Source organism: Notolepis coatsorum, assembly GCF_963971535.1.
Source record: "Notolepis coatsorum genome assembly, chromosome: 4".
Classification (NCBI taxonomy): domain Eukaryota; kingdom Metazoa; phylum Chordata; class Actinopteri; order Aulopiformes; family Paralepididae; genus Notolepis; species Notolepis coatsorum.
This window is the reverse complement of record NC_140168.1, coordinates 120,706,110-120,733,969: the sequence shown is the minus strand read 5'-3', so window position 1 is coordinate 120,733,969 and position 27,860 is coordinate 120,706,110. Positions and strand designations below refer to the sequence as shown.

The 27,860-nt window shown below is 44.0% G+C and overlaps 1 protein-coding gene across 1 annotated transcript; it reads right to left on the bottom strand.

Annotated features, from left to right (window-relative positions):
• Positions 1 to 2,919: 2,919 nt before the first annotated feature.
• On the bottom strand, positions 2,920 to 12,487 carry ankrd46b (ankyrin repeat domain 46b). Its single transcript, XM_084312651.1, has 4 exons — positions 12,405 to 12,487; positions 10,006 to 10,348; positions 9,161 to 9,319; positions 2,920 to 5,384 (listed from the first exon to the last, which is right to left on the bottom strand). Exons 2-4 carry the CDS (start codon positions 10,314 to 10,316, stop codon positions 5,168 to 5,170), a joined length of 687 nt encoding a protein of 228 aa, XP_084168777.1. The 5' UTR covers positions 10,317 to 10,348; positions 12,405 to 12,487; the 3' UTR covers positions 2,920 to 5,167.
• Between the last annotated feature and the right edge of the window lie 15,373 nt (positions 12,488 to 27,860).

Below are 27,860 nucleotides of genomic sequence, written 5' to 3'. Positions count from 1 at the left end.
ATTCCGTGTATATGTACAAAGAATATACAAGGGATATCAAACGACATACAAATACCATACATGGGATCTCAGGCAATAAATATATATATTCGGTTTAACCTGACCCTTCGTAACAGCAACAGTAGTGTAATTATGGTCAAAACCCTATAAATAGCATTTGGAATAATAGATATTTCTCTCAGAATGAATGTATAACGGGTACGTCCTAGTACCCGTCACGAAACTTCGACCATGCCTCGAGTGGGAGTCGAACCCCGAGCGTCTGCTCCGGGGCCAGTATAGCAAACCGCTGCGCCAAGAAGGGAATTCCCCTCTAAGCGCTCGGTTTATCTGCCTCTGGGGAGTGAGTTTTACACACTTCTATGTGCCGTAGTCACACTATCGCGGCACATATCCGTTACATTCACCCCCCCTAAACTCACACCACCCAAGGCATCCGGGTCACGGCACCAGTATAACGGGTACGTCCTAGTACCCGTCACGAAACTTCGACCATGCCTCAAGTGGGAGTCGAACCCCGAGCGTCTGCTCCGGGGCCAGTATAGAAAACCGCTGCGCCAAGAAGGGAATTCCCCTCTAAGCGCTCGGTTTATCTGCCTCTGGGGAGTGAGTTTTACACACTTCTATGTGCCGTAGTCACACTATCGCGGCACATATCCGTTACAAATGCAGCATGGTTTATATAGCGTTATATCTTATCGGAATATACGGGGTGTAGGCTACTGACTGACTGCGCTCCGCGTAGCTTGATTGATTGATTGATTGATTGAAAAGTTTATTAACAGATTGCAGAATGGGTACAGTACAGTACAGCTCAGTACATACAATTGTTAATTGGGGATGCAGACCAGAGAAAGACTTTCGTATTGTTTACATCAGGGTCCCCCATTTTCAATTCATCATAAATCATAAAGCTCAACTCGTTATTATTTTGCGCAGACCGCAGAAACACGGGAACGGTTTGATTATATTTAAAAGGCTTTACGTTAAACGAAACAAGTGGAATTTCGAAGCTGTAAGCAGAATACAAGTCATATGAATATAGTGTTCTTCCCCCTTTTTACTGTATAAGAAAGAATAGAAAACGCATTGCAATGACACCAGATAGTGGACAGACTATGTATATGATGGGATTCAAGTTCGCGTTTTTGTTGATCATAGGCATGCTGTCAGAGTATGATATCAGAACATTTGTCGTCACAGATCATGTCCTAATAGAACATAGGCTATGGCATGGATTGTGATATTGTGTGCTGTTATTATTACTGTCTGTACCGGTACCACCCATTGTGACAACAGCCTTGTGAGTCACAAACATGATGGAATTCAAGTTCATGTATTGAAAGGCAGGCTACATCATACATGCAGTGAGATTCATTGCTACCCAATACTGACATCAAAATAGATTGTAGTATGCCTCTAGAAATCATATGCAGCAGGTAGAAAATTGACGGGAGATCCATCGCGATTTGGAATAAAATTGAGGAGAACTTTAATCCCTGGGTATTAATCAAACAACACGGGAAAAGGCAGTCATATTCCAGCGCGGTATTTATTAGTGTTTGCGCTGCCCAGGCAGCAATGGTTAATAGATATCATATCCGACATCACCGTAAAGGCGCTCCCATAGTCCAGCAGACTGTACACAGAGCAGACTCCGCGGATGTCCGCGCGGCTCTTTGAGCTTTCATAGTCCAGCAGATCTCAGCGGACGTCCGCGGTCTATTTCCTACATTTCTCGCTCCAGTTTTACTACATTTCCCACAATTCTGTCTGTTCTACTGTACTGGCAGATCAGAGGGAACATTATCAGCGGGAGAGAGAGAGAGGGAGAGGGAGAGGGAGAGAGAGAGAGAGACAGAGAGAGAGAGAGCGCTTCACGCTCTCAACATAAATGTCATGTATGTTGTGTATGTCATAAATGTCTATATGAATTGAAAATGGGGGACCCTGATGGAAACAAGACAAACGTCTTTCTCAGGTCTGCATCCCCTTAACAATTGTATGTATTGAGCCGTACTGTATTGTACCCATTCTGCAATCTGTTAAATAAAGTTTTCATTCATTCATTCATTCATTCAGGGCTCATCTCTCTCCTCGCGCCACCAATCGCTCGCGCGGCGTCACATTAAATGCAGTTCGATGTCAACCAAAACGCCGAGCAGCGTTTTGTGTGACACCAAGTCAGCGGCGCGGATGTCCGCGCGTCAGGAAATAGGAGCGTCGCACCTGTGGGTCTGCTGTCCGCTGAGATCAAAGCTCAAGAGTCCGCGCGGACATCCGCGGAGTCTGCTCTGTGTACAGTCTGCTGGACTATGGGAGCGCCTTAAGTGTACACGTCTGTCAGCCTGTCTCATGACACGCTTCCCTCGGCTTAGTCCATTTTTCCACATTTCATGGGTGTATTCCATTACCGTATATGGTTAATCGGGGCGTTTCTGGTATGCAAATACGTGAAAGCGTGCACGAGCCGCGGCGCAGAGCCAAGGTGGGATTCATCATGACAGGTGTGCGTAGAGCCTGCGTACGCACGTGTGATGAATCCCGACTTCCCTGTGCTGCGTACACTAGTTCTACATTCCGTGCTTACGTGTGGAAATAGAACATGTTCTACGCACACATTGATGAATGAGGGCCCAGGTCTGGAGCTGTTCCAAAGAAAACTAATTGGGAAATTTGAGAACACAAGAGGGGAATGATCCAACTCCAAGTATATTATGGGTACGTTTTCTCCACAAAATCAGTCTCCCATTCACCGTCTATGGAGCAGCTCCAGACTTTATACCGGATGACATCCCAAGATGGAGTTTCTGGCTTCAAGAGAGAGAGAAGCTCATGTTCACAAATATTGATTTCACTTTCCTGGGCTGTGGAAATAACATACTGGGATTCTTCTTTAATGATATACTTCAATTTAGTTCATTTGCACTCATCATTTTATTCATTTTTCCACATTAAATTATAATTAAACCTCAATTCTGTTATTCTACAGGATTACATACACAAAAGAGTAGTGCAGAAACTACAAGGGGGTGAAAACAGATAAATAAAAATTCATAAACGATAAAATATACAAGTAAATGTGGTTATATGCCTATATAACAAACCGTTAAACAGCTTCCATAAGCCCACTTTCTAAGCATAGTGCGTATAATGTTGATTACAACAGATTCATAATGCAAGAAAGCTATAGCTGCATGCTTGTGAATGTCCAAAAGAAAACGCTCTAAAACGTCACCGTTGCTTCTCTCTCAAGGCACACAGTCCAGGTGCTGTTCTACCGTTAGTGACGGTGAAGAAGCGGCCAATAACATTCACCGTGCAACTCCACTCACTTCATTGTCAGTTCCAACAATGAAGCTGATCAATCAAGTCAGGTTGGAAGCAGGGACAAAACAAACAGGATACAAATAAACGTGTAACATTTCAACCAGACAATATTTTTACGGAAAGAGAATACCAAAAAAAAGACAGTGATAAATAAACAATGAACCGTTTCATTGTGTCTCGAAGGCTCAGACAGTGACAAATAATGGAATACAGGGGGGACGACGGGACATGATATAAAAACACACCGACAATATACAGCTTGTAACAGGATGTGTAAGAGGGAAATCAAATTAAAAAAAAACTGGACATGACCCCCAAGGGTAATTAACTGATACTTTGTTTCAAAACAGTATAATAAGACTGAATTAAAGATGCAAATGTCATTACAAATGCCAGAAATGTAGTATGCTTGTGTATATTAAGGGGGCACTAAACCTAAAGATTACGCCGATTTATTTTGCACATAATCTCACACACATGCGTAAATGAGTTTGAATATGGCCACCAGTGATGTCATTGGGGGACAGTGAATCTTTGTGTTGCGTTAATTACAGCTCCATGGTGTAGTTAGTAGATGAAGAAATAGTAATAATTAGTCTGATAGAATGTTACCTTATCATTTCATTGGACTGTAATTAACACTAAATGTCCCCCAATGACATCACTGGTGGCCATATTCAAACTAATTTACTCTCAACATCTGTCAAACTAAATGAAGGTGTGCAAGTGTTCAGTGACGTGCCCCTTGAACAGTCCGACCCGTTCCTCAAAGGGGACCTGCTACATGACAGCATGATGGCCAAAGGACATGGCTTCATCTATGCTCAATATAGATGCAATAAAAAAAGAAACAATACATTGGTATCTAGGAAATGTACAGTACATTATCATCAGTTTTAACTGTGGAAAAAAAAGAAGCTTAATACATAAAAGAAATTAAAATAAACATGTTAACAGATAAAGTGTAAGCGTGTTTGTGCCTTTACAAAAGAAAAAAAAAGCAGAATATAGCATACTATACAAGCCACTAAGCCAGCAACCTGCCCACAAATAGCCATCATCATCATCATCATCATTTGGGGATAGTCTGGTTACTAATGTTCTTGCTTAGTAATAACAGCAACTACCATCTAAGAAATCTAAATGGTGCATGAAAATGTGTTCTGCACCCTTTGGAGAGAGAGAGAGAGAGAGAGAGAGAGAGAGAGAGAGAGGCCTTGGCTACAGACTTTAAAAAGGTGATGATACACTGGGCGCACTTCTTTCCCCCCCCCCGTGCACACAATGTAGACGGGCAGCGCTCCCGGCTGGGGGCAACGAAGCGGGAGTGTTTCCTGGAACGAAACGACTCCTGGTGCCACTGCTGCCCGTCCCGGGTTTCACCGCGTGCATCACCACCTGAAGGTCTGGAACCCAGAGCCAGCACTGTAACCCGGCTTCACCCGGTGATAGAACGCAAGTGACGACTGGCAAGCAACACCATTCATGACACCCGAACACATTCCTTCTTGTAACGTGGTGGGGGAGATTATAATTTCTTTTGTTTTTAAAAGAAATATCCAAATCAACTCCACCTTACTCATACCCTGTTCATCTACCCCTAAATCCCATTCGAATTCTCATTATTCCGAATCTCTTCACCCCCCCGGCCCCCGCCTCCCCCAGTTCAGTCTTTGCTCCACATCATACATAAAACATAAAAAAAAGAGAGTCCCTCCTCCTCCCCGCCCATCTCAGAGCACCACCCTCCAACAGTCTCCCACACAAACTAGCACTGCACCTCTCCGGTCTACCCTCTCTCTCTCTCTCTCTCTCTCTCTCTCTCCCTCGCTTCCCCTCAGTGCACCAGCTCCAGCTGGCTGGCGGAGAAGGGCAGCACACCGCTGACGTAGTAGGCGATGCCCAGGGAGAGCAGGGCGATGACCACCAGCAGCAGGAGGACCCTCCAGAAGCCCAGGTCCTCCACAAACTCCTGCCAGGTGGTCCTGAAGCTGGACAGCACCCCCTCGCTGCTCTGCAGGTTGGGGTTCAACAACGAGTGGCTCTCCATCGCACTGGGGGGAGGGGGGCACAGATTAGCACATGCAGCTGGTCTTCCTGGTGTTTTTTAACACTTTAAAAAAGGTTGTATGTTGAATAAACAACACGTGTAAATGGCTTAGCAGCATCCCATACACCTTTGCCCTCATCCCTCACATCATCCATACACGTTTGCCTCGTCCCTGAAATCTTTAAATCGAGACTGAAAACCAAGTTGCCATCCATCCAACACTCTCCACCCATCCTTACCTCTTATTTTGGAAGTGTTATAGTGTCTGTTGCTAGCAGCTTAACTTCTGTCGCCCGTTTCTGTGCTTTTCGAGCTAACGTTACCGTAACGTCATTAGTTTCCAATGGAGAAGAGAGAAAGACCTCAAACTACCTGTTGGAATAAATTAATTGATTGATGTTTAACGTGTCCCTGTGTGTGTCCAGTCATTTCGACTAGCAAACGTTGTATTTAACGTTACCTCAGGATACCATTGTATTTAGTTGGTTAGCTATTAGGGGTGGGACAATACATCGATCCAGATCGATATATCGATCTATTATCAATAATCAAATAGGATCGACGCAACGTAAAAAGATCGATTCATATTGCGATACTCTTATTTTGAAAATCCCTGCAAGTCATATCCGCCGGCGCCCAGTATTGTGAAACTCCGTGTAGACATTACAGCAGTGTTTGCGTCTGCTGTAAAGCACTCAGAGCAGGCCTGTACATTGCGACATATATGTCGCACGTGCGACACTGACGTCAGTCTGTGCGATGAATGAATTGACTTCAGTAGCACTGGTGCGATGGCCCGTGGAGCAAGCAAAAAAAAATAAAGTGTGACGGTAAATTGAATGGACCACAGCGCCACGCTATCCACTTGGTACTTGTAGTCTCGTGCGATTAAAAACAATGTCCCGTCTCGCGTAGAGTCCATAATCAAACACCAAATCCCATAATCCCTAGCGAACAATATCCCCGCGACTAAGTTGCGAGCTCAATGTACACTGACTGGGTGACTTCGACAAGATGAAGCGCTTTTTTAAGGTATTAAATCCAACAAAAGAAGTACAAGATCAAAACCCCAAACGAGCCCGAGAGGGACCACCGTTAATAGAAACTAGACAAAAGGAGAAGATTAACAAGATGTACAGATATAACGCAGAGTGGGAAAATGATTTTCCGTGGATATTTTTTAATGAGGAAGCACAGCTATTATTATTCTGTCACTGGTGCCGGGAGACTCCGGAAAAGATCCGATCAGAGAATCCCTTGACTCGCGGGTAACAATATCCTAAAAAGGGATAACATTAATAAACACAATACGTCCCATCGACACATTCTTGCCCGGGATGCCTTCAACGCTAAACAAACTCCTGAGCGCGGGCCGGCACCCTCTTGCACTCGCTGAGTAAACAGACGACCAGAGCGGATGATGCTGATCTCCGTGAGGTAAAGTTTAAGATGAATGTGGCATATTGCATCGCCAAGGAAGAAATGCTGTTCACTAAATTTAAGCCGCTAATTTTACTCTGTAAAAAGAACTCCATCGTATGGCTACTTAAATTCCCCTCCGGGATCAACAAAGTATTAATTATCTATCAATCAATCTATCTATCTATCTAATAACGAGACAATATGCAAATAAGGTAATAATAATAATAATTCATTTTATTTATAAAGCCCTTTTCATTCATGCAGAGTTCCTTGTACTTAGTTCTGATTAATGCAATAGTGTGTGTGTGTGTGTGTGTGTGTGGGGGACCCTGATGGAAACAAGACAAACGTCTTTCTCAGGTCTGCATCCCCTTAACAATTGTATGTATTGAGCCGTACTGTATTGTACCCATTCTGCAATCTGTTAAATAAAGTTTTCATTCATTCATTCATGTGTGTGTGTGTGTGTGTGTGTGTGTGGATCTGAAAAAGTGGCCAGCAGACATGATGCTGGAACTGTGACACGTGTGCAGTGCACACACACACACACACGCACGCACACACACACACACGAATAATTATAATAATAATAATAATAATAATAATAATAATAATAATAATAATAATAATAATACATTTATTTATTTGGTTCCACAAATATGTACAGGTGTTTGTATGCATTATATCTATTTGTTATGTTGGTCTCTAGGTGTTTCTAGGTTGGTTTCTAGCTTTCCCTGTAATCTGAGTCCACACCAGCGCTGCCTGGTCTCGGACTGCTTCATATCGGTTATATGGTTATGTCCTTGTTCTTTTTGTTTTACATTATGGGCAAATAAAGAAAGAATTTGTCTAAAAGCATTTCTTGTTAAAGTTTGGATTTTGTGTGCCCTGTATGCAAGATTCATGTCCCTTGCCAGTCACATACCTATTTAAGTAATGAACTGCACTACTTGTGGTTGTTTTTAGAGATTTTAGAGACGTTTTATACTCGTGCTACAAGATTTTGGCCTGTGCTACAAAACTATCAACCTCTGTAGCACCAGTGCTATGTGCAAAAAAAGTTAACGTACAGCCCTGACTCAGAGCGTCTATTTTGCGAGCCGATATAAGTCTGTGCAGTTTTTTCCCCGCAACGGGTCAAATGCATATAACAGGCGTTGCATCGTCGCCATTCGTTTATGCCAACGTCGCATTAAATATCTAAATGAACGTCGCGTTGGCTGCTTAAAAGCTAAGCAGCTAACCGTGAGAGAGAACAGGAGAGGAGAGAGGGGACTTGGAAGGAGGAGGGGTGGGGGCTGTGGGGGACTGTGTGTGTGTGTGTGTGTGTGTCTGTGTGTGTCTGTGTGTGTCTGTCTGTGTGTGTGTTAAAGCTCAATATATAAAAACAAAAGTGAACAGGAGGTCTATTTGTATTAAAAACAATAGATTGTTTTTCATTTAAATGTCTGGAAGAGCTCAAAAATAAATACATCAATTGATATTTCCGTAGCCTTTTTTTAGTTGATCTAAATGTGACTGATTGTGTTAAATGGGCACATAATATCGCCTCATATCGATCGCAGGCACCTGAATTGAATCGTATCGTATCGTGGCAGACTTTGTGATATCGGCAAATATCGTATCGTTGTCCAAAGAATCGATATCGTATCGTATCGTGATGAAACTGGTGATTCCCACCCCTATTAGCTATGTAGCTAATGTGGATAGCATTTTGAATAGCACCAATGCTAGCTGGCTGGCTACAGCTTTATTTACTAAATTATGGAGGCTTTTTAATCGTCAAGGTAAGAGGGGATTTGTCATGATCAACTGAAGGCGTATGCTATGGAACAATATGTGCTTGGGTTTTCAGAAAAAGGCCAGCTATGTGACGCTAATTATTTAGCATCAACGCTGGCTGGCTACAACAATGGAGGATAGTATTCCTCGCTGCGGGACCAATATTATTCTATGATAGCCCCGCCCCCATTCACTACCAACCAATCACTGCTATGCAATATCAACGCAACGGTTGTTCAGATTAGATTCTGGGGACATGTACGCAACGTCCTCGCAACACAGTCTACAAGACCCTATGCAACAACCGCGTTGAAATCGCGCTGATGTTGTGTTGAAGTTGCTTTGAAGTTGCTGTAGGATGTAGAGGCCTTTACCTCTCCATCCATCCTTTCCTCTCCAATCTCCATCCATCCATACCTCTCCATCCATCCTTACCTCTCCATCCCTCTATACCTCTCCATCCATCCATACCTCTACATCCATCCTCACCTCTCCATCCATCCATTATTACCCCTCCATCCATCCATCCATACCTCTCCATCCAACCATCCTTACCTCTCCCTCCCTCCTTACCTCTCACTCTCTGCCAGCTGCATGGTCTCCAGTTTGGAGTGTGCTCCTCTGTTGAAGCCCTTCACCTCCTGCTCCTCCAGCCCCTCCAGCAGACGGATGGCGTCCTTGTTGACGCCGCGCCTCTTGGCCAGGACCAGGGGGGTGGATCCGTTGTGGTTACTGTCACAGGAGCACAGCAGCAGACACAGCGGTCAACAACTGCTGTACGGAATGCAACGATTACATTTACTGTACCGGGAAACCTAAGAAACACTGACAAACCAAAATGTTGCAAAATGTTTGTAGTTTGTGTGTTTTCTTTTTTTAACGTGTCATCTCTAGAGCCTTCTTTCTCTCCTGCTGTCTGCATTGTTCTGATTTACACACTTGATATCATGTTTAGCAACCTTGGCCTTATTAGCGCAGGGAATGTGTTGTGTGTATATGTGTGTGTGTGTGTGCGCTGCTCTCTGTCAGTGTTGGAGCAACCACACAGTAGTGTGTGTGTGTTTGTGCTGCCAGCTCCGTCACAGTATTTTACAAATGTGCCTTTACTTATTTGAATGTGGGCACTGATAAGTGAAAATGAACTAAAAAAGGGGTTTATTTTTTATATATATACTTTTTTACACACCGGTGGGGGCGGTGGGCAAGTAATGTACTCCGTGGATGCCTGAACACCAAGTAACACTGGTATCAATGACTGCCATGGCAAACCTAGTCTGAACAGTCTAATCTGTTAACAAGGACGCCGATAGGAAACTGGCTGCTGTTCGCGGCTCTTCCGCTGGCAGTGTGTTCCCACTGTACGCCCCCTGCCTGCCACGCACATCAACCCATCCCCTCTCTTCTCCCATCTCTCTCACCAGATGTCGATCTTCAGTCCGTTGGACACCAGGAACTGTATCGTGTCCACGTGTCCGCATAGATGCAGTGCCGTGTTCCCTTGGTAATCCGTCGCCAACAGATCCGCGCCAAACTTGTGCAGGAAGCGGCATATGTCCACGTTCCCGCGCGCGGCGGCCAGGTGCAGCCCGGTGCGACCGCGGTTGTCCCGGATGTTGGGGTCGCATCCCGTCTCCAGGAGCCGCTTGGCGAACGGCAGGTCGCCGTCAATGCAGGCCTGCAACAGCGGCACGCTGGTCTGCGACGAGTCGCTGATGAAGACATAGGACATGTCCGAGTGGGTGTCAGAAAATTCCAGCGTACCTGGGGGAGGTGAGGGGGGGAGGGGTTGAAAGAGGAAGAAAGGGAATTAGATGAAAGGTTGAATAGTCATGATAAACAGGGTGGAAATTTAACACCAGACACCAGCCAAATACTGGTGGCTGGCATTGATGTTTAACCTACCAGACACGGCACGGAGGCAGGTGAAAGGGTTAGACTGACAAAGAAGTATGTGCTCCTATCACTCAGAAATATAAGAGTTGGAGAAATTATTGGAAACTATTTTTTAAACACATATTTTAACAAAAGACTGCCATGACATACATGTTCTTTACAAGTGTATGTAAACTTTTAACCACAACTTTAGCTCCCTCGTCTGTGGTCCCCGTGAACAAGGCCTTCTAAATTATTATAAATGTCTCTCTCTGATAATGCAGACCAGGTCACCTGACGACACCAGCATCAGTGTACTCTCTGCAACATCCAGTCATTTAGTAACCTCGTTCCCAGTTGTATCTCCATGAGATAAAGCCTGGTAAATAACTACGGCCGAAAGTGTCTGTGGGGTAGAATTTCCGGTGTATGCACTTCACTTCCCCTGGAAGCTGCCTCCGAACGGACCAAACTTTTCCTGAATCCTGTCGGCAAACAAGCTAGAACGTCCCGGTCATGTAGTAAATTCTTCAGGCAAAGCCGTTGCAGTGGCTTAAATGAGGAAATATTGTGCACTTCACACGTTTCTATAATTATTGTTTTGTCGAAACCGGAAAGCCTGTACTTCCGTTTAGACATTTTAGGAGGCATATCTTTACCAGTCATTTAGGGTTAGCAATTTGGCTTTTAAAAATTGGAACATTAACAAAACTCCATAGTATCCACTATCCAGGACAAAATTACTGGTAAGCAGGATATTTTTTATTTCTGCCATAGGGGGGGGGGGGGGGGGAATTCAATGGGGCTTTTCATAATGAAGTGAGATGATAACTTCCTAACTCATTCATTTGTGTGTATGTGTGAGAACAAGAGTGAACATAGGCTATATATTGAGGGAATACTCCATCACTAATTTCCCCAGAGTCAGACGAGAAGATTGATATCAGTTGCATCTCTGTGTCTAGTAGCCACTGCTTAGCACAAGGACAAGAAGCAGTAGGGAGCAGAGCTAGCTCCATCAAAGGTGAAGAAATACAACTTCCAACAACTGCAAAACGGGCACACAGAGATGGAGTTGAAATCAACATTATTGTCAAACTCTTGGGAAGATGGCAAACTATTTCCCAAAAAAAAGGTGTTACTTTAATTAAGCAAAGGCGACCTCTGAGCAAAAGAGCCCTGCTTGGTGTTGAGCTTTGTTTACTTTTTAGTTTTGGTCTGGTGTGTGATTGATTGATTGATTGAAAACTTTATTAACAGATTGCAGAATGGGTACAATACAATACAGTACAGCTCAATACACACAATTGTTAAGGGGATGCAGACCAGATAAAGACTTTCGTCTTGTTTACATCAGGGTCCCCCATTTTCAATTCATCAGGATTGTGGGTTGGAGTTTAATGACTTAGTATAATGTGACCTCTCTTGGCAGAACCTGAGGTGTGGCCAACAATAGCTGAAACTGAAATCCAATGCACACAACAGAGACAACAACTGTCAACAAATCTCAGTGCCGCTGTTTGTCGACATTCCAGATTCTACCTTTAAACAAGGGTTGCTAATTCTATGGAGTTAGTTATTAACGTTAGCTGCGATGATCAACGTTTGGTAGCCAACTTAGCTTAGTATAATGTCAAGATCAGTTAACGTTATCTGTCAAAACGTAGCATAACTCATCGCAAGAACTAACGTAACAGACGTTGTCGTCGTTAGCTAACTAACCTAACTAGGTAAACTTGCTTTACTCCACGGATGCAACTCACTGTTAATCGAGTTACTAGAAGCCAGTGTCTGAAACGTAGCTTGGTAGCTAATGTTAGCTAGCTGTCTCACAAAACGTAACGTTAGCGAACAAAACAGCCCGAAATGCGTATAATCGTATACACACACATGCATTGAGATAATTGCATATCACACATGTTTAGTTATCAGTTACGTGAATCACCTGTTAATGTGTTCCAAATCAGACGAAAAATTGCAATCCGCTTTTCTTCGAGCAAGCTAACGTCAGCCAGTATTGTTGTGATGTGTCACGTGAATGAATGTGTGTGTCTCTAAGACCAGACCATATTAGGCGCTCATGCGCCGGAAGTAGGTCATTCCAGGTGTGAATGAATGAATGAAAACTTTATTAACAGATTGCAGAATGGGTACAGTGCAGTACAGCTCAATACATACAATTGTTAAGGGGATGCAGACCAGAGAAAGACTTTCGTCTTGTTTCCACCAGGGTCCCCCATTTCCAATTCATCGTAACATATATGACATACATGACATACAGATAGACAGTACTGCTACATCTATACATTTATGACATACCAGATTTGCAATTACAGTACTGTATTTGTGATACAAAAAGAGTCCAGAAAGAAAAGAGTATATACATTAGGCGTAGAAACTGTACATTGGATTGGGTAGGTGGGGGTGGGACTGTACATTGGAGGTGGTTGGGGGGGGGGGGGGGGGGGGTAGGAGTGGGGGGGGGGGGGGTGTTGGCGGGGGTTGTGTTCGGACATTTACAGGGGCCAGTTTCGAGTTGCAGTCTCCCTTAGGTGTTTTTTGAGAGTGTTTTTGAAAGTGGGTAGTGATTCACATTCCTTTACAGCTTTGGGTAGGGCGTTCCACATTGATGTGGCATAATTGCGAAACGTGTTTAGTCCCTTGTTTGAGCCGAATCTGGGTTTAACATTCAACATTCAACATCAACATTCAACATCATGCTGAATGAATGAAAACTTTATTTAACAGATTGCATAATGGGTACAATACAGTACGGCTCAATACATACAATTGTTAAGGGGATGCAGACCAGAGAAAGACTTTCGTCTTGTTTACATCAGGGTCCCCCATTTTCAATTCATATAGACATTTATGACATACACAACATACATGACATTTATGGCATAGAGACATATAGGTATTTAGTACTGATACATTTGTGACATAACGGTATTCAAATATACAGTACTGTTACCCCTACCCCTAGATCCTGACAGAGTATATACATATGATGGGGAGGGGACTGTACATTAGGAGGGGGTGGGAGGGAAATATACATACGGCGGGGAGGGAATATATACATGCGGTGGTGAGGAGACTGTCTATTAGGAGGTGGTGGGGGTTTTGGGCATTTACGGTGGCCAGTTTCGAATTGCAGCCTCCCGTAGGTGCTCTTTAAGAGCGGTTTTGAATGTGAGTAGGGATTCACATTCCTTTACAGCTTTGGGTAGGGCGTTCCACATTGTTGTGGCATAATTGCGAAACGTGTTTAGTCCCTTGTTTGAGCCGAATCTGGGTTTAACATGATTTGTTGAGCTTCCTCTGGTGTAGTGGTTGTGGTATTCACTGACCTTTGGGAAGTATTTTGACATGTACATGGGTACCCCGGTTTTTACCTCCCCTCGCAAAAGAGGGGCGAGTCTGCGGAGGAATACATCCGGACGCTCTACAAGCTGGCCGAGACCTGTCAGTTTGGTCCTGTGACACTCCTCTCACCTTCAAAATTGACACTGGTGCAGACGCCAGTGTGATTTCAGACGACACCTACCATCAGCTCAAACACCTGCCCCAGTTATCCAGTGACTTCACAGCTTTCGACAGCCCCGGGGGTAGACTTGAATGTCTAGGACTGTTCACTACCACATCTAAGTACAAGGGCCGGCAATATAAGTTCAACATCCATGTGATTAAGACAGCAAATGGCAGCAACCTGTTAGGCCGTGATGTTGCGGTGGCAATGGGACTGGTGAAGAGAGTGGAGGAGGTACAGGGCACATTCGGGGCGGATCTGGGCCTCTTGAAAATAAAACCTGTGAGAATATGCCTGCGGGACGATGCTGTCCCATACAGCATTAACACAGCGAGGAGAGTGTCTGCTCCTCTGCTTCCCAAAGTCAAGAAGGAGCTGGAGAGGATGCTCAAGTGCGGCGTCATAGAGGAGATCAGTGAGCCAACAGAGTGGTGTGCTCCCATGGTTCCAGTCCCCAAGAAAACTGATGATGTGAGGATCTGTGTTGATCTAAAACGACTGAACACGGCTGTGAAGAGGGAGAGATATGTTCTGCCCACCATAGATGACATATTACCAAAGCTGGCGGAGTCTCGAGTGTTCTCCCTGCTCGACGCGGAAAGTGGTTTCTGGCAAATTCCACTAGAGAGAGAAACAGCTAAACTGACCACATTCATCACCCCAGTGGGTAGATTCTTTTTTAAGCGGCTTCCTTTCGGGATCTCCAGTGCACCAGAGATCTTTCAGAGAGAAATGTCTCGGATGTTCAGAGGCCAAGAGGGAGTGGAGGTGTACATGGACGACATCCTTGTCCATGGTGCAGATGATAAGGAGCACGAGGAGAGACTCCAGAATGTTCTGCGTATCCTGGAGAGTGCAGGTCTAAAGCTCAACGACAAGAAGTGCGTTCTGCGCCAAAGGCAGCTGAGCTACTTGGGGCATCGAATTGACAGTGAGGGCATCCAGCCTGACCCCTCAAAAGTAAGCGCCATCACAGAGCTACAGCCACCAAGTGACGTGCCAGGCTTAAGAAGGTTCCTGGGCATGGTCCATTATCTCGGGCGCTTCTTGCCTAACTTATCGGAAGTGATAAAGCCACTCAACGACCTGCTGAAGTGCGAGGCTGTGTGGATGTGGGACGCAGCACAAGACAACGCATTCCACAAGGTAAAGCAACTCCTCTCCACCGCACCTACACTGGCATTCTATGATGTAAACAAACCTACCATAGTGAGTTCAGATGCAAGCAGCTACGGGCTGGGCAGTGTACTGCTACAGAGACACTCAGATGGACTGAAACCCGTAGCATTCTGTTCAAGGACACTAACTGATGCTGAGAAGCGCTACGCGCAAATAGAGAAGGAGTGTCTAGCTGCTGTTTGGGCCTGTGAAAGATTTTCCACTTACCTCTATGGCCTAGACACGTGTTGCTTAATAACAGCGGAACAGTGCAAAAATGCTTCCGCTTTCGTCACCGCACGCCACTACGGTAAAGCGCCTTTCTTTTCACGCCGCTTAGACAAATGCTATGGCATTTCCGCGTACATTCAGGGAACAAAATTAACTTTTTGACTTACCAGCCATTTGGCTGGTAGATTTTAAAAACTACCAGCCAGGCAGATCTTTTACCAGCCAAAAATTAAAAAAAATTGCTTTTTAGTATATCGCCATGTGTTATTATTACTATATAATACTCTCATATGCTATTTTCAATTAATATCATAAACAACATAAGGAATATTAGCATAATTTTGAGTGGACTGAAGGAATGAGTCAGCGTTAATAGTTTTAAATGCAAATAATTTATTGAAACATAGAAGTGGGGTCGGGGACACACACACTGTTTCAACTCACCACCCCCGCAACATATTGTAGTCTAGTCTGTCTTCAAACTTCCACTCCTCTCGAAACCTTTTTATATTTGAATATCAACATTATCTGTGCATCCTCAGTTTACTACAATATACTCCTCTCCTGAGTCCTGACTAGTGACTTCATCGTCTTTCCAAATGCACGCACACACACACACAGAGAAAGGGAGAGTGCCCCCCCCCCATTTCCCTTTCCCCAGTCCACACTGTCTGCTGTTCTCTATGGCTCTGCCGCTGATCAGGATTAGCTTGTTAGCTTACGCTAACATAACGTTCATTTCGGGCGATGTGGGCATAAAGGAATGGCGACGATGCAATGCATGTTAGAAAAAATAGGCGCACTGCTGTGTAGCTCTGCTCTCAGGGAACAAACTTAACTTTTTGACTTACCAGCCATTTGGCTGGTAGATTTTAAAAACTACCAGCCAGGCAGATTTTTTACCAGCCATTGGCGGTTGGCTGGTACTTATTTTGTTCCCTGCGTACATTGCAACGAATCACTTGGAACCTCGGCTGTCTTTAACTATGAGTGAACACAACTGTCTTTAACTATGAGTGAACACAACGCAACATTGTAACGTTAACGTGTAATTTACTATGGAATATAGTATATTATCGCGACGATTGTAACGTTAACGTGTATTTCGCGCGACTAAACACTGTTGTGAACACAACACATTGTAACGTTAACGTGTACTTCGCGACGCGTCGTCAGACTAAACAGTGTTGTGAACACAACACATTGTAACGTTAACGTATACTTTACTATGGAATATCAGAAGAAACTACTCAACCTCGGCTGTCTTTAACTATGAATGAACACAACACTCTAACTCAAATGGGGGACCCTGATGGAAACAAGACGAAAGTCTTTCTCAGGTATGCATCCTCTTAACAATTGTATGTATTGAGCTGTACTGTACTGTACCCATTCTGCAATCTGTTAATAAACTTTTCAATCAATCAATCAATCAATCAATCTCACCATGTTTAGATAATAAAGTACTCAACCTCTACTTGTCTACTGTCTGACTGAACACAACACTCTAACTAACTTACCATGTTTAGATAATGAAGTACTCAACCTCTACAGTCTTTAACTATGAGTGAACACAACACTCTAACTTACCATCTTTAGATAATGAAGTATGCAACCTCTACTGTATTTAACTATGAAGGAATTACAACCTTTATTTAATGGTTAATATTTTGATAAAAGGTCATTTACTATATTTGTATGGCATTTACACTTAAAGTAGAAAAACAAAAGTAATCTGTAAAATAATAGTGAATTTCCTGTGAAAAAACATTTATTTTTTACAGTGTACGTTACACACACAAATGCTACAGTCACTTTACAAAGAAAGTCTTGTATGAACTACCAGTAATATAAATAATATTAACAACAAAAATGTGTTCCATCTTCATGTCAGATGATTTTCAAAAAGGAAAATGTACTACGCCTCTGTCGTCTACTCTAAGCCATCCTAGGTTGTCAAAGTGGGCAGGGGTGAGGTGGGTTCTAGACCCATGTTACTGACCAGACACTCTATATCAGTGATGTCTGTTTACTGCAGAGTGGAGGGACTGGGAGACTATGAGCTTCAATGTTTTGAGAGGATAATGTCTTGTATGAACTACCAGTAATATAAATAATATTAACAACAAAAATGTGTTCCATCTTCATGTCAGATGATTTTCAAAAAGGAAAATGTACTACGCCTCTGTCGTCTACTCTAAGCCATCCTAGGTTGTCAAAGTGGGCAGGGGTGAGGTGGGTTCTAGACCCATGTTACTGACCAGACACTCTATATCAGTGATGTCTGTTTACTGCAGAGTGGAGGGACTGGGAGACTATGAGCTTCAATGTTTTGAGAGGATAATGTCTTGTATGAACTACCAGTAATATAAATAATATTAACAACAAAAATGTGTTCCATCTTCATGTCAGATGATTTTCAAAAAGGAAAATGTACTACGCCTCTGTCGTCTACTCTAAGCCATCCTAGGTTGTCAAAGTGGGCAGGGGTGAGGTGGGTTCTAGACCCATGTTACTGACCAGACACTCTATATCAGTGATGTCTGTTTACTGCAGAGTGGAGGGACTGGGAGACTATGAGCTTCAATGTTTTTTTGCCCCACTAATGTTCAAAGCCACCGACGCGCTCAGGTTGTGTCGCTTCGCAGGTCGCCCAGCTTGAACTCGCCTCCTTGAGCCGGCTGGCAACTTCCTGCGTGCCACTGCAGTTGGCTGGCAGCCAATGATCGGGCCTCGCCGCATTGCAGCTCGGCGTAATGCGCCAGCCCTCGTCGACAGGCTCCTGGACTTGCCGAATGTGTGGTAGGCTGACGTAGGGCTGGGCGATAAAACGATAACGATAACTATCGCGATAAATTATTTCCTCGAAATAAACATGAAACGTGGTCGCAAAGTTTCGATATATCGATTTCCAAGCTTGGCTCCGTTCAGCCTCGGCTCAGCCCACCCACTAACAACAACCAACGTTACGTGATGACGTGACGTGCATACGCACAACAGCTAACAACCAATCAGTGAAGGAGATGGCCGAGAGCGAACGAGATCCGGAAGGAGAGGAGACCCAGAGGTACTAGGACTCACTCAACAACAAGGCTTGCTAGGCTAATTAGCTTGCACGGCGTTGTTTTATATATTTACGTGCCGAGTATGTGTGTGTTTTGAATTCTGAGGCCACGTTTAAGTAGTGTGGGGTATACAGTGGCCGTCGTTTCAATATATTGTGGCGGAAGAGTATTTTAGTGTAATTATTTAGCACATTGTCATGGAATACACCACTTATAAACAACAGGCTAGCTAGGCTAATTAGCTTGCACGGCGTTGTTTTATATATTTACGTGCCGAGTATGTGTGTGTTTTGAATTCTGAGGCCACGTTTAAGTAGTGTGGGTGGGGTATACAGTGGACGTCGTTTCAATATATTGTGGCGGAAGAGTTTTAGTGTCATATTTATTGTCATGAGATGCTCCGCTTGTCGGCTACTGTTAACGTGCGCGGACTGATGACGACATCAACTCGACTTGAGACATTCGCAGCAGCATAAGAAGTTAATTAAACTTGACAGACATTATATCGACGATAATTATCGATATCGAATTATATGAAAATAATTTTATAATTTTATCGCGATAACGTTTTTGGTCATATCGCCCAGCCCTAGGCTGACGACAATGCGGAAGGGTTTCTCGTCAGCAGCAGAAACTGTTTTGACATGGCCGCGAGTCCAGCAGTGAAGAGGGGGTCGCGACTGTGTTGCCACATAACTGACATCATCTCCTTGAAATCCTGTTCCATCGGCGTACTGCTACTGCTTGGCCCAGGGATGGCTTCTGTTGACACAAAGACACCGCATAATCAACAACTACAGTATGTCACATCTTATGGTGTGTGTGTGTGTGTGTGTGTGTGTGTGTGTGTGTGTGTGTGTGTGCAAGGGTGGTATTACTTACCCTGGAATGACTGGCATGCTGGCTGAGCAAGTCTCAGGGGTTGAAGGAAGTCCAAGGAGACGGTTCCTATAGTATTATACAGAATATAAGAAGAAGACATGACAGTGTGGCCATCACAACTAGAGGATGAGGTCAAGTTCAAATGGTCCAAAGCTGGATTCCGATATCTAAGCATTGTAATCACTCCCACCACAACAAAAGCAACAGTAACAATGGGGGGCGGGACTTGCGTTCAGTGTAGGAAAGGTCTATTATGGTTTATTATTGTGAAAAGAAAGGTATTAGCTTTACCTCCTGATGTTAATTTGAGCAGTTTTGCTTTCATCTCCGGACTTGTGGGGAGGAAAGTGCTGGACATCTCCACAGTGTAAAACTTGGCCACTGCTGCCAGATGTTTACAGGGGGCCCCAGTTAGTCCTGCCGGGCATGAGCACAGCTCCGCCTCCATGTCCACGATGTATGGCTCCGTCACCGAGCCCTTCACCTCGTACCTGTTGTCCCCAAGCTATACAAATCATAAGTCATACAAGTAAGGGATACTCTTCTGGTACGCCATCCAGTGTTCGAGGGCAACATCCACAATGCGGGCCTCATAGTAGACATCCAGCCTCGAGGTCAGGATGTCCAAGAGTTGGCATGGGTTGAAGGCTTTCGTCCTCTGGAGTCTGGAGGATCCCGTCTTTGAGGACCCGCATCGCTGCTTCCGAATAATTGTTTGTGTTATTTCCCCGGGTGAGGAGACTGTAGAGGCGCTCAATGTACCGCAGGTACTTTTCATACCTGCAATTGATCAAATAAGGAAACAAACACAGAAGATGCACATACATGATGTAATGACAGCAAGGAGAGGTAGACACATATATGAATTATGCAAACACAAGCCTCCTGACTTTCTTGTACCGAATTTGCAAGACTGCTGTGCTGTGTGATTGTGGGAATGTCTGTGTACAGCTAAACATAAGCAAACTTGTCTAAGCACTAACCTGACTGCAACAGGGTGCTCTCTCGCCGCCAAGTACAGCCTGTCCACCTCTGCTGTCTCCTCGGAGTAGAGCATCTGTTTAACCACAGTGAACAGAGTTAGCCTGTCTCTGCACGCCACCAGACTCGCCTTGCTCCACAACCATCTCCATACTGCTTGTAGCAGATGGAAGGAGCACAGGAGAAGAGTGGCTTGTGGGAATGCCCTCCCTAAGGCTCCCCTCTCTGCCGCGCAGTCATCTGTGATGAAGATCTGTGGGCCTGATGCTCCCCTGCCAGCAAAGGCCCTCTCTCCAATCAGATTCATCAGCAGCTGTAGCCCTTCAAAAATCGTCTCCTCGTCCTCAGACTGGCAGAAGAAGATCCCCAATGGTAGACCTCCGGCAGGGCTGTGCGTCAGCAACAAAAAAACTCTGATATTTTCCCTATCCATGTTGCCGGAGGAATCAATGAAGCAGAGTTCGCCACTGTGCTTCAGCTGACAGACCGACAAACACAGACGGACAGGCAGACACAGAGGCAGGCAGGCAGGCATAGTTAGTGTTAGTTAGTGTGTTACTTAGTTACTTAAATGGAACACCATGAAAAAGATAGCCAGAATACCTGGTGGTGCACTTTCTTCATGAGAGGAGAGCACAGCGCAATTAATGGGGCTCCCCGAGAAGAGGTTCCCATGACAGCACACGCGTCCTGGCACATGGCGTTGTAGGCGTCCACCTGCTGACCGAGGGCTTCCACCATACTCGGGCCACTCCGGGCGCCAAATTGGACCCTGTACGCCGCTGCGAATAATCTGGCAAAGAACACTAATTTTAGTTGGTGTAATTGTAACTGCATAAAATGTATAGTTTATACTGTAGTTTATAACTGAACGTCTACCTTTGCACATAGGACAGGTCTGGGCAGATCCCTCTGTTGGCTGCAGCACAAAAGTAGGCGTCTCCGTGTTGGATTTTGAGGTCGTGCTTTAGCACAGACAAAGCAGAAGGAGGCTTGTGGCCAATCGCAAATAACGCGGTCAGTGTGTCTTTGGCCTTTTGTCCAACATCGCGATAGCGCAGGGCCGCTGCAACATGGAGCTTATGATTGTGCCTATTCACAATGCAAATGCACATTGGGAAATTAGGCATGTGTGGGTCTGTGCTCCTGTAAAAGAAATCAAAATCAACAATAAAAACTAGGCCAACTGTTATGTCCATAAAAACAATTGAATTATAAGTATTGTATAGTGCAAACTCACCGGGTCATTCCTCTAACTTTTAGTGTAACAACCATGGTAGCTTGGCAGCCGGTGTTTTTTTTCTTTTTTCTGTTTCGCCTTATGCACCACCTTATGCTGGCACCTGTACTGCGTCTGTGTAACATTTTGATTGAATGCAGTATGGGTTAGCACTAGCAGTATGGGTGAAAGACACAAATGGTAGTCTAACAAATGACGTAACACAATTCTTACCTTGAATAGGACAGAGCGCCCCACCGCTGGTCGGGTAGCGTCCACTCTCCAAGTTACCCCAGATGACTCGTTCACCAACTCCACCCACTCCTTGGCCTGTTCCACAGTGCGAACATCCGCGCGTACTGTAGACGTGAAACCAGTGTGGTCTCCTGGGACGCCTCCTGGGGCCACCTCTTCCTCATACGCACACACGTGAAGTGCAAACTTTTCAGGCAGCCAACCCTACAGGAGACATGCAATTAGCCTACTGGTAATTTAAGTAATTTAAGACCCCCACATAAAGATTAGGAATGATCATAATCAACGACAGCGATTACCTTTAAATGTGGGTAGTCCTCTATATTGTTGTCCCATGCTCTCTCACAAACCCCACCACTGCGTCTAAAGTCCAAATGAATGCAAAAACAGCAGGCTAGCTATTTAGGTATTAACAATTGTAGTATTGACCTGTACTAATAAATAAATCAATCAATCAATCATGTAACCTACAGCACAGCATGTAATAAAATGCATTAACAACACCCCTTAGCTGTTATAACTATGTACTAAAATGATGTACCTCTGCTTTGGCTTGGCTGAATCAATCAATCAATCAATCATGTAACCTACAGCACAGCAGGTCCCCTTAGCTGTTATAACTATGTACTAAAATGATGTACCTCTGCTTTGGCTTGGCTACGCGAATCAATCAATCAATCAATCATGTACAGTTAGCTGCATGTTAGCTCCATGTTAGCTCAGCAGTTAGCTCAGCAGTTAGCTCATGTTAGCTCAGTAGTTAGCTTCATGTTAGCTCCATGTTCAATCAATCAATCAATCAATCAATCAATCATGTACAGTTAGCTGCATGTTAGCTCCATGTTAGCTCAGCAGTTAGCTCATGTTAGCTCAGTAGTTAGCTTCATGTTAGCTCCATGTTCAATCAATCAATCAATCAATCAATCATGTACAGTTAGCTGCATGTTAGCTCCATGTTAGCTCAGCAGTTAGCTCATGTTAGCTCAGCAGTTAGCTCATGTTAGCTCAGTAGTTAGCTGCGTGTTAGCTCCATGTTAGCTCAGCAGTTAGCTCATGTTGCTCAATCAATCAATCAATCAATCAATCATGTACCTCGGCGCAGCTGAATAACAATAGGAGTGATCGCCTGCTGCATCCATCACGTGTATGGTGATTAACCAAATTGAACCAAAGCGCCAAAGCGTGTTAATATGTAACCAAATTGAACCAATAATGTGTTATATGTGTCGAACCAAGGCGGGATCTCATGCGCATGCGCGGGCACCTCGCGAGCACGCCGGCGCACGCACCTGAGCGAGCACGCCGCCGGTGCACGCACCTGGGCGAAGGAAAATGAAAGGCGCATTACCGTAGTGGCATGCGGTGACGAATGCGGAAGCATTTTTGCACTGCTCCGCTGTTATTAAGCAACAGGCGGCCTAGACAGCTTCTTTTTTTTAAACTTACATTTTTATTAACATTTATAGACAAACAACACTTACACAAAAATGGAACCCATAATACAACATTGTTAAACAGACATAAATAATAAAGTACAAAAAATATAATACAATTGTAATACCCAAAAAAATAAAAAATAAAATCAGAAAATGCTAACTAAGTCAAAAGTGTGTGACATGGGTTCAGAGACCCTCCTTGAACCTCTTTCCTCCTTTACCCTTCGCCCTCTTGTGATGCATTTGGTTCTACCTCAGCATGTGTGTTATCCTCTCCATATCCTGTATCTCCTCCACTATTCCTACCCATTGTGCTATTGTCGGTGGGTCTTCTTTGTACCACAGTCTTGTTATTGCTTTTCTGGCCGCTATCAACATTATCTTTATTAAATATTTGTCCCCCCCTTGTATTCCCTCATGTGTCAGGTCTCCTAAGTAAAGCACCAGTCCTGTTTGTGGTAACCCGTATCCTAATATTCTGATCATTGCCTCCCCTATCTCCTCCCAATACCCCTTCAGCTTCTGACATCCCCAGAATATGTGTGTGATTTGCCCCCTCCTTCCCACACATCCTCCAGCATGCTCTTTGTGTTGGTGCATATTTTCCCTTCAGCTCTGGGGTTATAAAGAATCTGATTATGTTTTTCCATCCAAACTCTTTCCATATCCTCGATCCTGTTGTTGAATGTTGCACCTCGCATATGTTCCCCCATTCCTTCCCTGTTATTCCTATCTCTAGTTCTCTCTCCCATTTCTCCCTTATATAATCGGTCGTGTGTCCCTTGCTGGTCATTATAGCCCGGTACAGTGCTGATATTACCCTTCCTTTCCCTCCTTCGTATGCCCTTACTATCATCCTAATTATTCCATTCTGTTCTTCGTCCTTGTCCCCTCTTATTTCTTTATTATAGTAATCTCTAATCTGTAGATATCTGAAGTGGTCCCTGTTTTCTAGTCCAAAGTTCTCCTTTAATTTTTGTAGTGTTTGCATTTCCCCCTTCTCTATCATTTTGCATATCGCTGTTGCCCCCCCCCCCCCCCCCCCCCCCTCTCCCACCTCCTGAATCCATGGTCCAGCCTCCCTGGTTTGAATCTCTTGTCATGTGCTATCCATCTCAGAACCCCTGACTGCTTCTCTAATTTGTGTGTTTTTACTACTCTGTTCCATATGGTCAAGGTGCATTTGGTGATAGGATCTAACAGTCCCTCTTTTTCTTTGAACAGTTCCCTATCTCCCACCAGAGCTTGTACCTTGTATCCCTCCCCTTCTTTTTCAATGTCTTTCCATCTTGCCTCATATTTGTCGTTACACCAGCACGTCACTGCTCTCAGTTGCGCTGCATAATAATAATCTTGTAGGCTGGGTACTGCCATCCCTCCCTCTTCCTTTGGTAGTTGTAGTGTTTTATATCTGACCCGTGGTCTTCTCCCCGCCCATATGAACCTCGATATCAGTCTGTCCCACTCCCTGAATTGATTATTTTGTATTTTATTTTTTTATTATTTTTTAAACAAACATATAAACAAACATGACAACACACGATAAGATACACAAGCATTAGTTGACAGTGCACATCCAATGAAATCACATTTTAGTTAATTGTCATATATAGGATATACCCTTAATACCTGTTATCTAAAAACCTACACACATATGCTCCAGCTCGTACCCCCCCCTCCCGGATGGATTGGATAATCCATCCATTTTCCCTCGCTCCTAACCAGACATTACCATTATATGCTAGCTTTTATTTTCTCCACCACTTCTAACCACAATGTCATTTTGGATTCATTGAGACCCAAAATTCTTGCTGTAGATATTTCTTGATAGATCACATCGAGATATGTAATAATCCAGACCTTTCGGCTAGGGCTGGGCGATAAAACGATAACGATAACTATCGCGATAAATTATTTCCTCGAAATAAACATGAAACGTGGTCGCAAAGTTTCGATATATCGATTTTCCAAGCTTGGATATGAGCACGCACTAACAACCAATCGGTGAAGGAGATGGCCGAGAGCGAAGGAGACCCGCGCTGCACCTCTGGGTAGAGAGGTAGGACTCACTCAACAACAAGGCTTGCTAGGCTAATTAGCTTGCACGGCGATGTTTTATATATTTACGTGCCGAGTATGTGTGTGGCGTGAATTCTGAGGCCACGTTTATAGTAGTGTGGGTATACAGTGGACGTTGTTTCAATATATTGTGGCGGAAGAGAGTATTTTAGTGTGATATTTAGCACATTGTCATGGAATACACGCTTAGAAGCAACAGACTGGCTAGGTTAACTAGCTTGCACTGCGATGTTTTATATATTTACGTGCCGAGTATGTGTGTGGCGTGAATTCTGAGGCCACGTTTATAGTAGTGTGGGTATACAGTGGACGTCGTTGCAATGTATTGTGGTGGAAGAGAGTATTTTAGTGTCATATTTATTACATTGTCATGAGATATTCCGCTTGTCGGCTAACTGCTAACGTGCGCGGACTGATGACGACATCAACTCGACTCGAGACATTCGCAGCAGCATAAGTTAATTAAACTTGACAGACATTATAACGACCATAATTATCGATATCGAATTATATGAAAATAATTTTATAATTTTATCGCGATAACGTTTTTGGTCATATCGCCCAGCCCTACTTTCGGCACATTTTTTCCGGTTGGAACCATCGTGATGCTATCAGCTTTTTAGCCACTGTGATACCCGATAAAACCAATCTCTTTAGCTGTGGATGTACTGCACACTCAAAAACATCATTCAGCAGTAATACAGAGGGGTGTACAGGTATATTCCAAGTTACGAGATTTGATAATTGCTGGGTCACCTCTTTCCAGAATATCTTAACTGGTGGGCAGTTCCAGTACATGTGCATAAATGTCCCCTCGTCCCCATTTGTACATAGAGAGCATTTGGAGTCTTGTATAAGACCCATTTTTTTCAGTCTTATAGGAGTCAAGTATGTCCTGTGAATATAGTTAAGATTGATTTGTTGATGGTCCGGGTTCCTTGATGTGAGTCGAACATTTGCCCAGGCTTCTTGCCAATCAAAATCACTTTCCAGGTCTGGTATATCCCTCCTCCAGACGGAGTCTAGGTGGAGGGTTTCATATGAGGACGTTAGTAATTGATGATAAAAATCTGAAACAAAACCTCTTGATGTCTCTCTTTCATAGAAGAATTTGTGGTATCTGTGGTGTTCAATTGGTTTCGTTAATGGAACTCCTTGAGTCTTCAAACATAACAAATCCCTGAATTGATTCTGTGGTATTTGTATCGGTAGTGATTGGAACAGGTACAGTAACCTTGCTAGTATGTTCATTTTAATGACCTCTATTCTTGAATTGAAGTCCAAGGGCATTACTGTCCATCTCTCCAAGTCTCTCTTGATGTTCTGATTTATCTGTGTATAGTTCGCCTCAAACAGTTTCCCCACCCCTCTCGTGATGTTCACCCCTAAGTATTTAATCTTGTCCATGTCCCATCTTATCCCGTACTGTTCCCTAATTTCCGTCGTTGGGGTATAGTTCCATGCTAAGGTCTGTGTCTTTGTCACGTTTAGTTTGTATCCTGAGTAGTGGCCATATTCCTTCAGTAGATCCATCAGTGCCGGGAAGCTCTTGTCTGGTTGCCTCATGTATACTATCACGTCGTCCGCAAATAGGCCTAGTTTATATTCCGTTCCCTTTATCCTTACTCCCTTAATGTCCTCGGTCTGTCTGATCAGTTGTGCCAGTGGTTCTATGAAAACGGCGAAGAGCGTTGGTGAGAGACAACATCCCTGTCTGGTAGCCCTCTCTAATCTGATTCTATCCGTCAGGCCTTAACCCTCGCTGTCGGTTCTTGATATAGCGCCTTGATCATCTTCATCGCCCTCCCGTTCAGTCCGAACCTCATCAATGTTTTATATAAAAATGTCCAGCTCACACTGTCGAATGCTTTTTCTGCATCTAGGCTAATCAGTACCGCGCTACCACCTTGTTTTTGTATCTCCTCTACTATGTGTAATGTCTTTCTCACGTTGTCCTGTGTGTCTCCCTTTAATAAATCCAGTTTGATCTTCATCTATAATGTCTGGCATAAACGTCTCAAATCTCTTTGATATTATCGATGTATACATCTTGTAATCCACGTTGAGTATGGACACGGGTCTGAAACTACTACATAATTCTCTATCCTTCCCTTCCTTCGGTATCGTGGTGATTATGGCTTCCTTCCACGAGGGGGGGCATTTTGCCCTCTTCCATCGTGTGTCTGAACGCCGCCCCTAACATGGGTGCTAATTCCGTTCTAAATGTCTTGTAGAATTCCGATGGGAATCCGTCGCTCCCCGGAGATTTGTTGTTTTTAGCTCTACTAATTGCCTCTTCCAGTTCTCGTTCCGTAATTATTTTATTTAATTCTTCATTCTGTTCTTTCCCTATCGATGGTAACTCTAGCTTCTCCAGATATGCTTCTATTTCCTCTTCTCCCGCTGCTTTTGGCTGTGTGTATAGTTTCTCATAGTATTCTCTAAATGTCCTCTCTATTTCAGCTGGGTCTCTCAATATTTCATTAGTCTTTGTATCCCTTATTGTGTGTATCGTGTTCAACTTCTGTTGCGTCCTAATTCTCCTAGCCAACAGTCTGGTCGCTTT

What these genes read in the sequence shown, in the direction of transcription:
- ankrd46b (XM_084312651.1), bottom strand. Translation starts at nt 10,316, where the DNA reads ATGTCCTATGTCTTCATCAGCGACTCGTCGCAGACCAGCGTGCCGCTG. An exon ending in GGACTGAAGATCGACATCTG is followed by an intron (nt 9,320 to 10,005) that starts GTGAGAGAGATG and finishes CTCCTGTGACAG; the next exon opens with TAACCACAACGGATCCACCC. An exon ending in CAGCTGGCAGAGAGTGAGAG is followed by an intron (nt 5,385 to 9,160) that starts GTAAGGAGGGAG and finishes CCCTCCCCCCAG; the next exon opens with TGCGATGGAGAGCCACTCGT.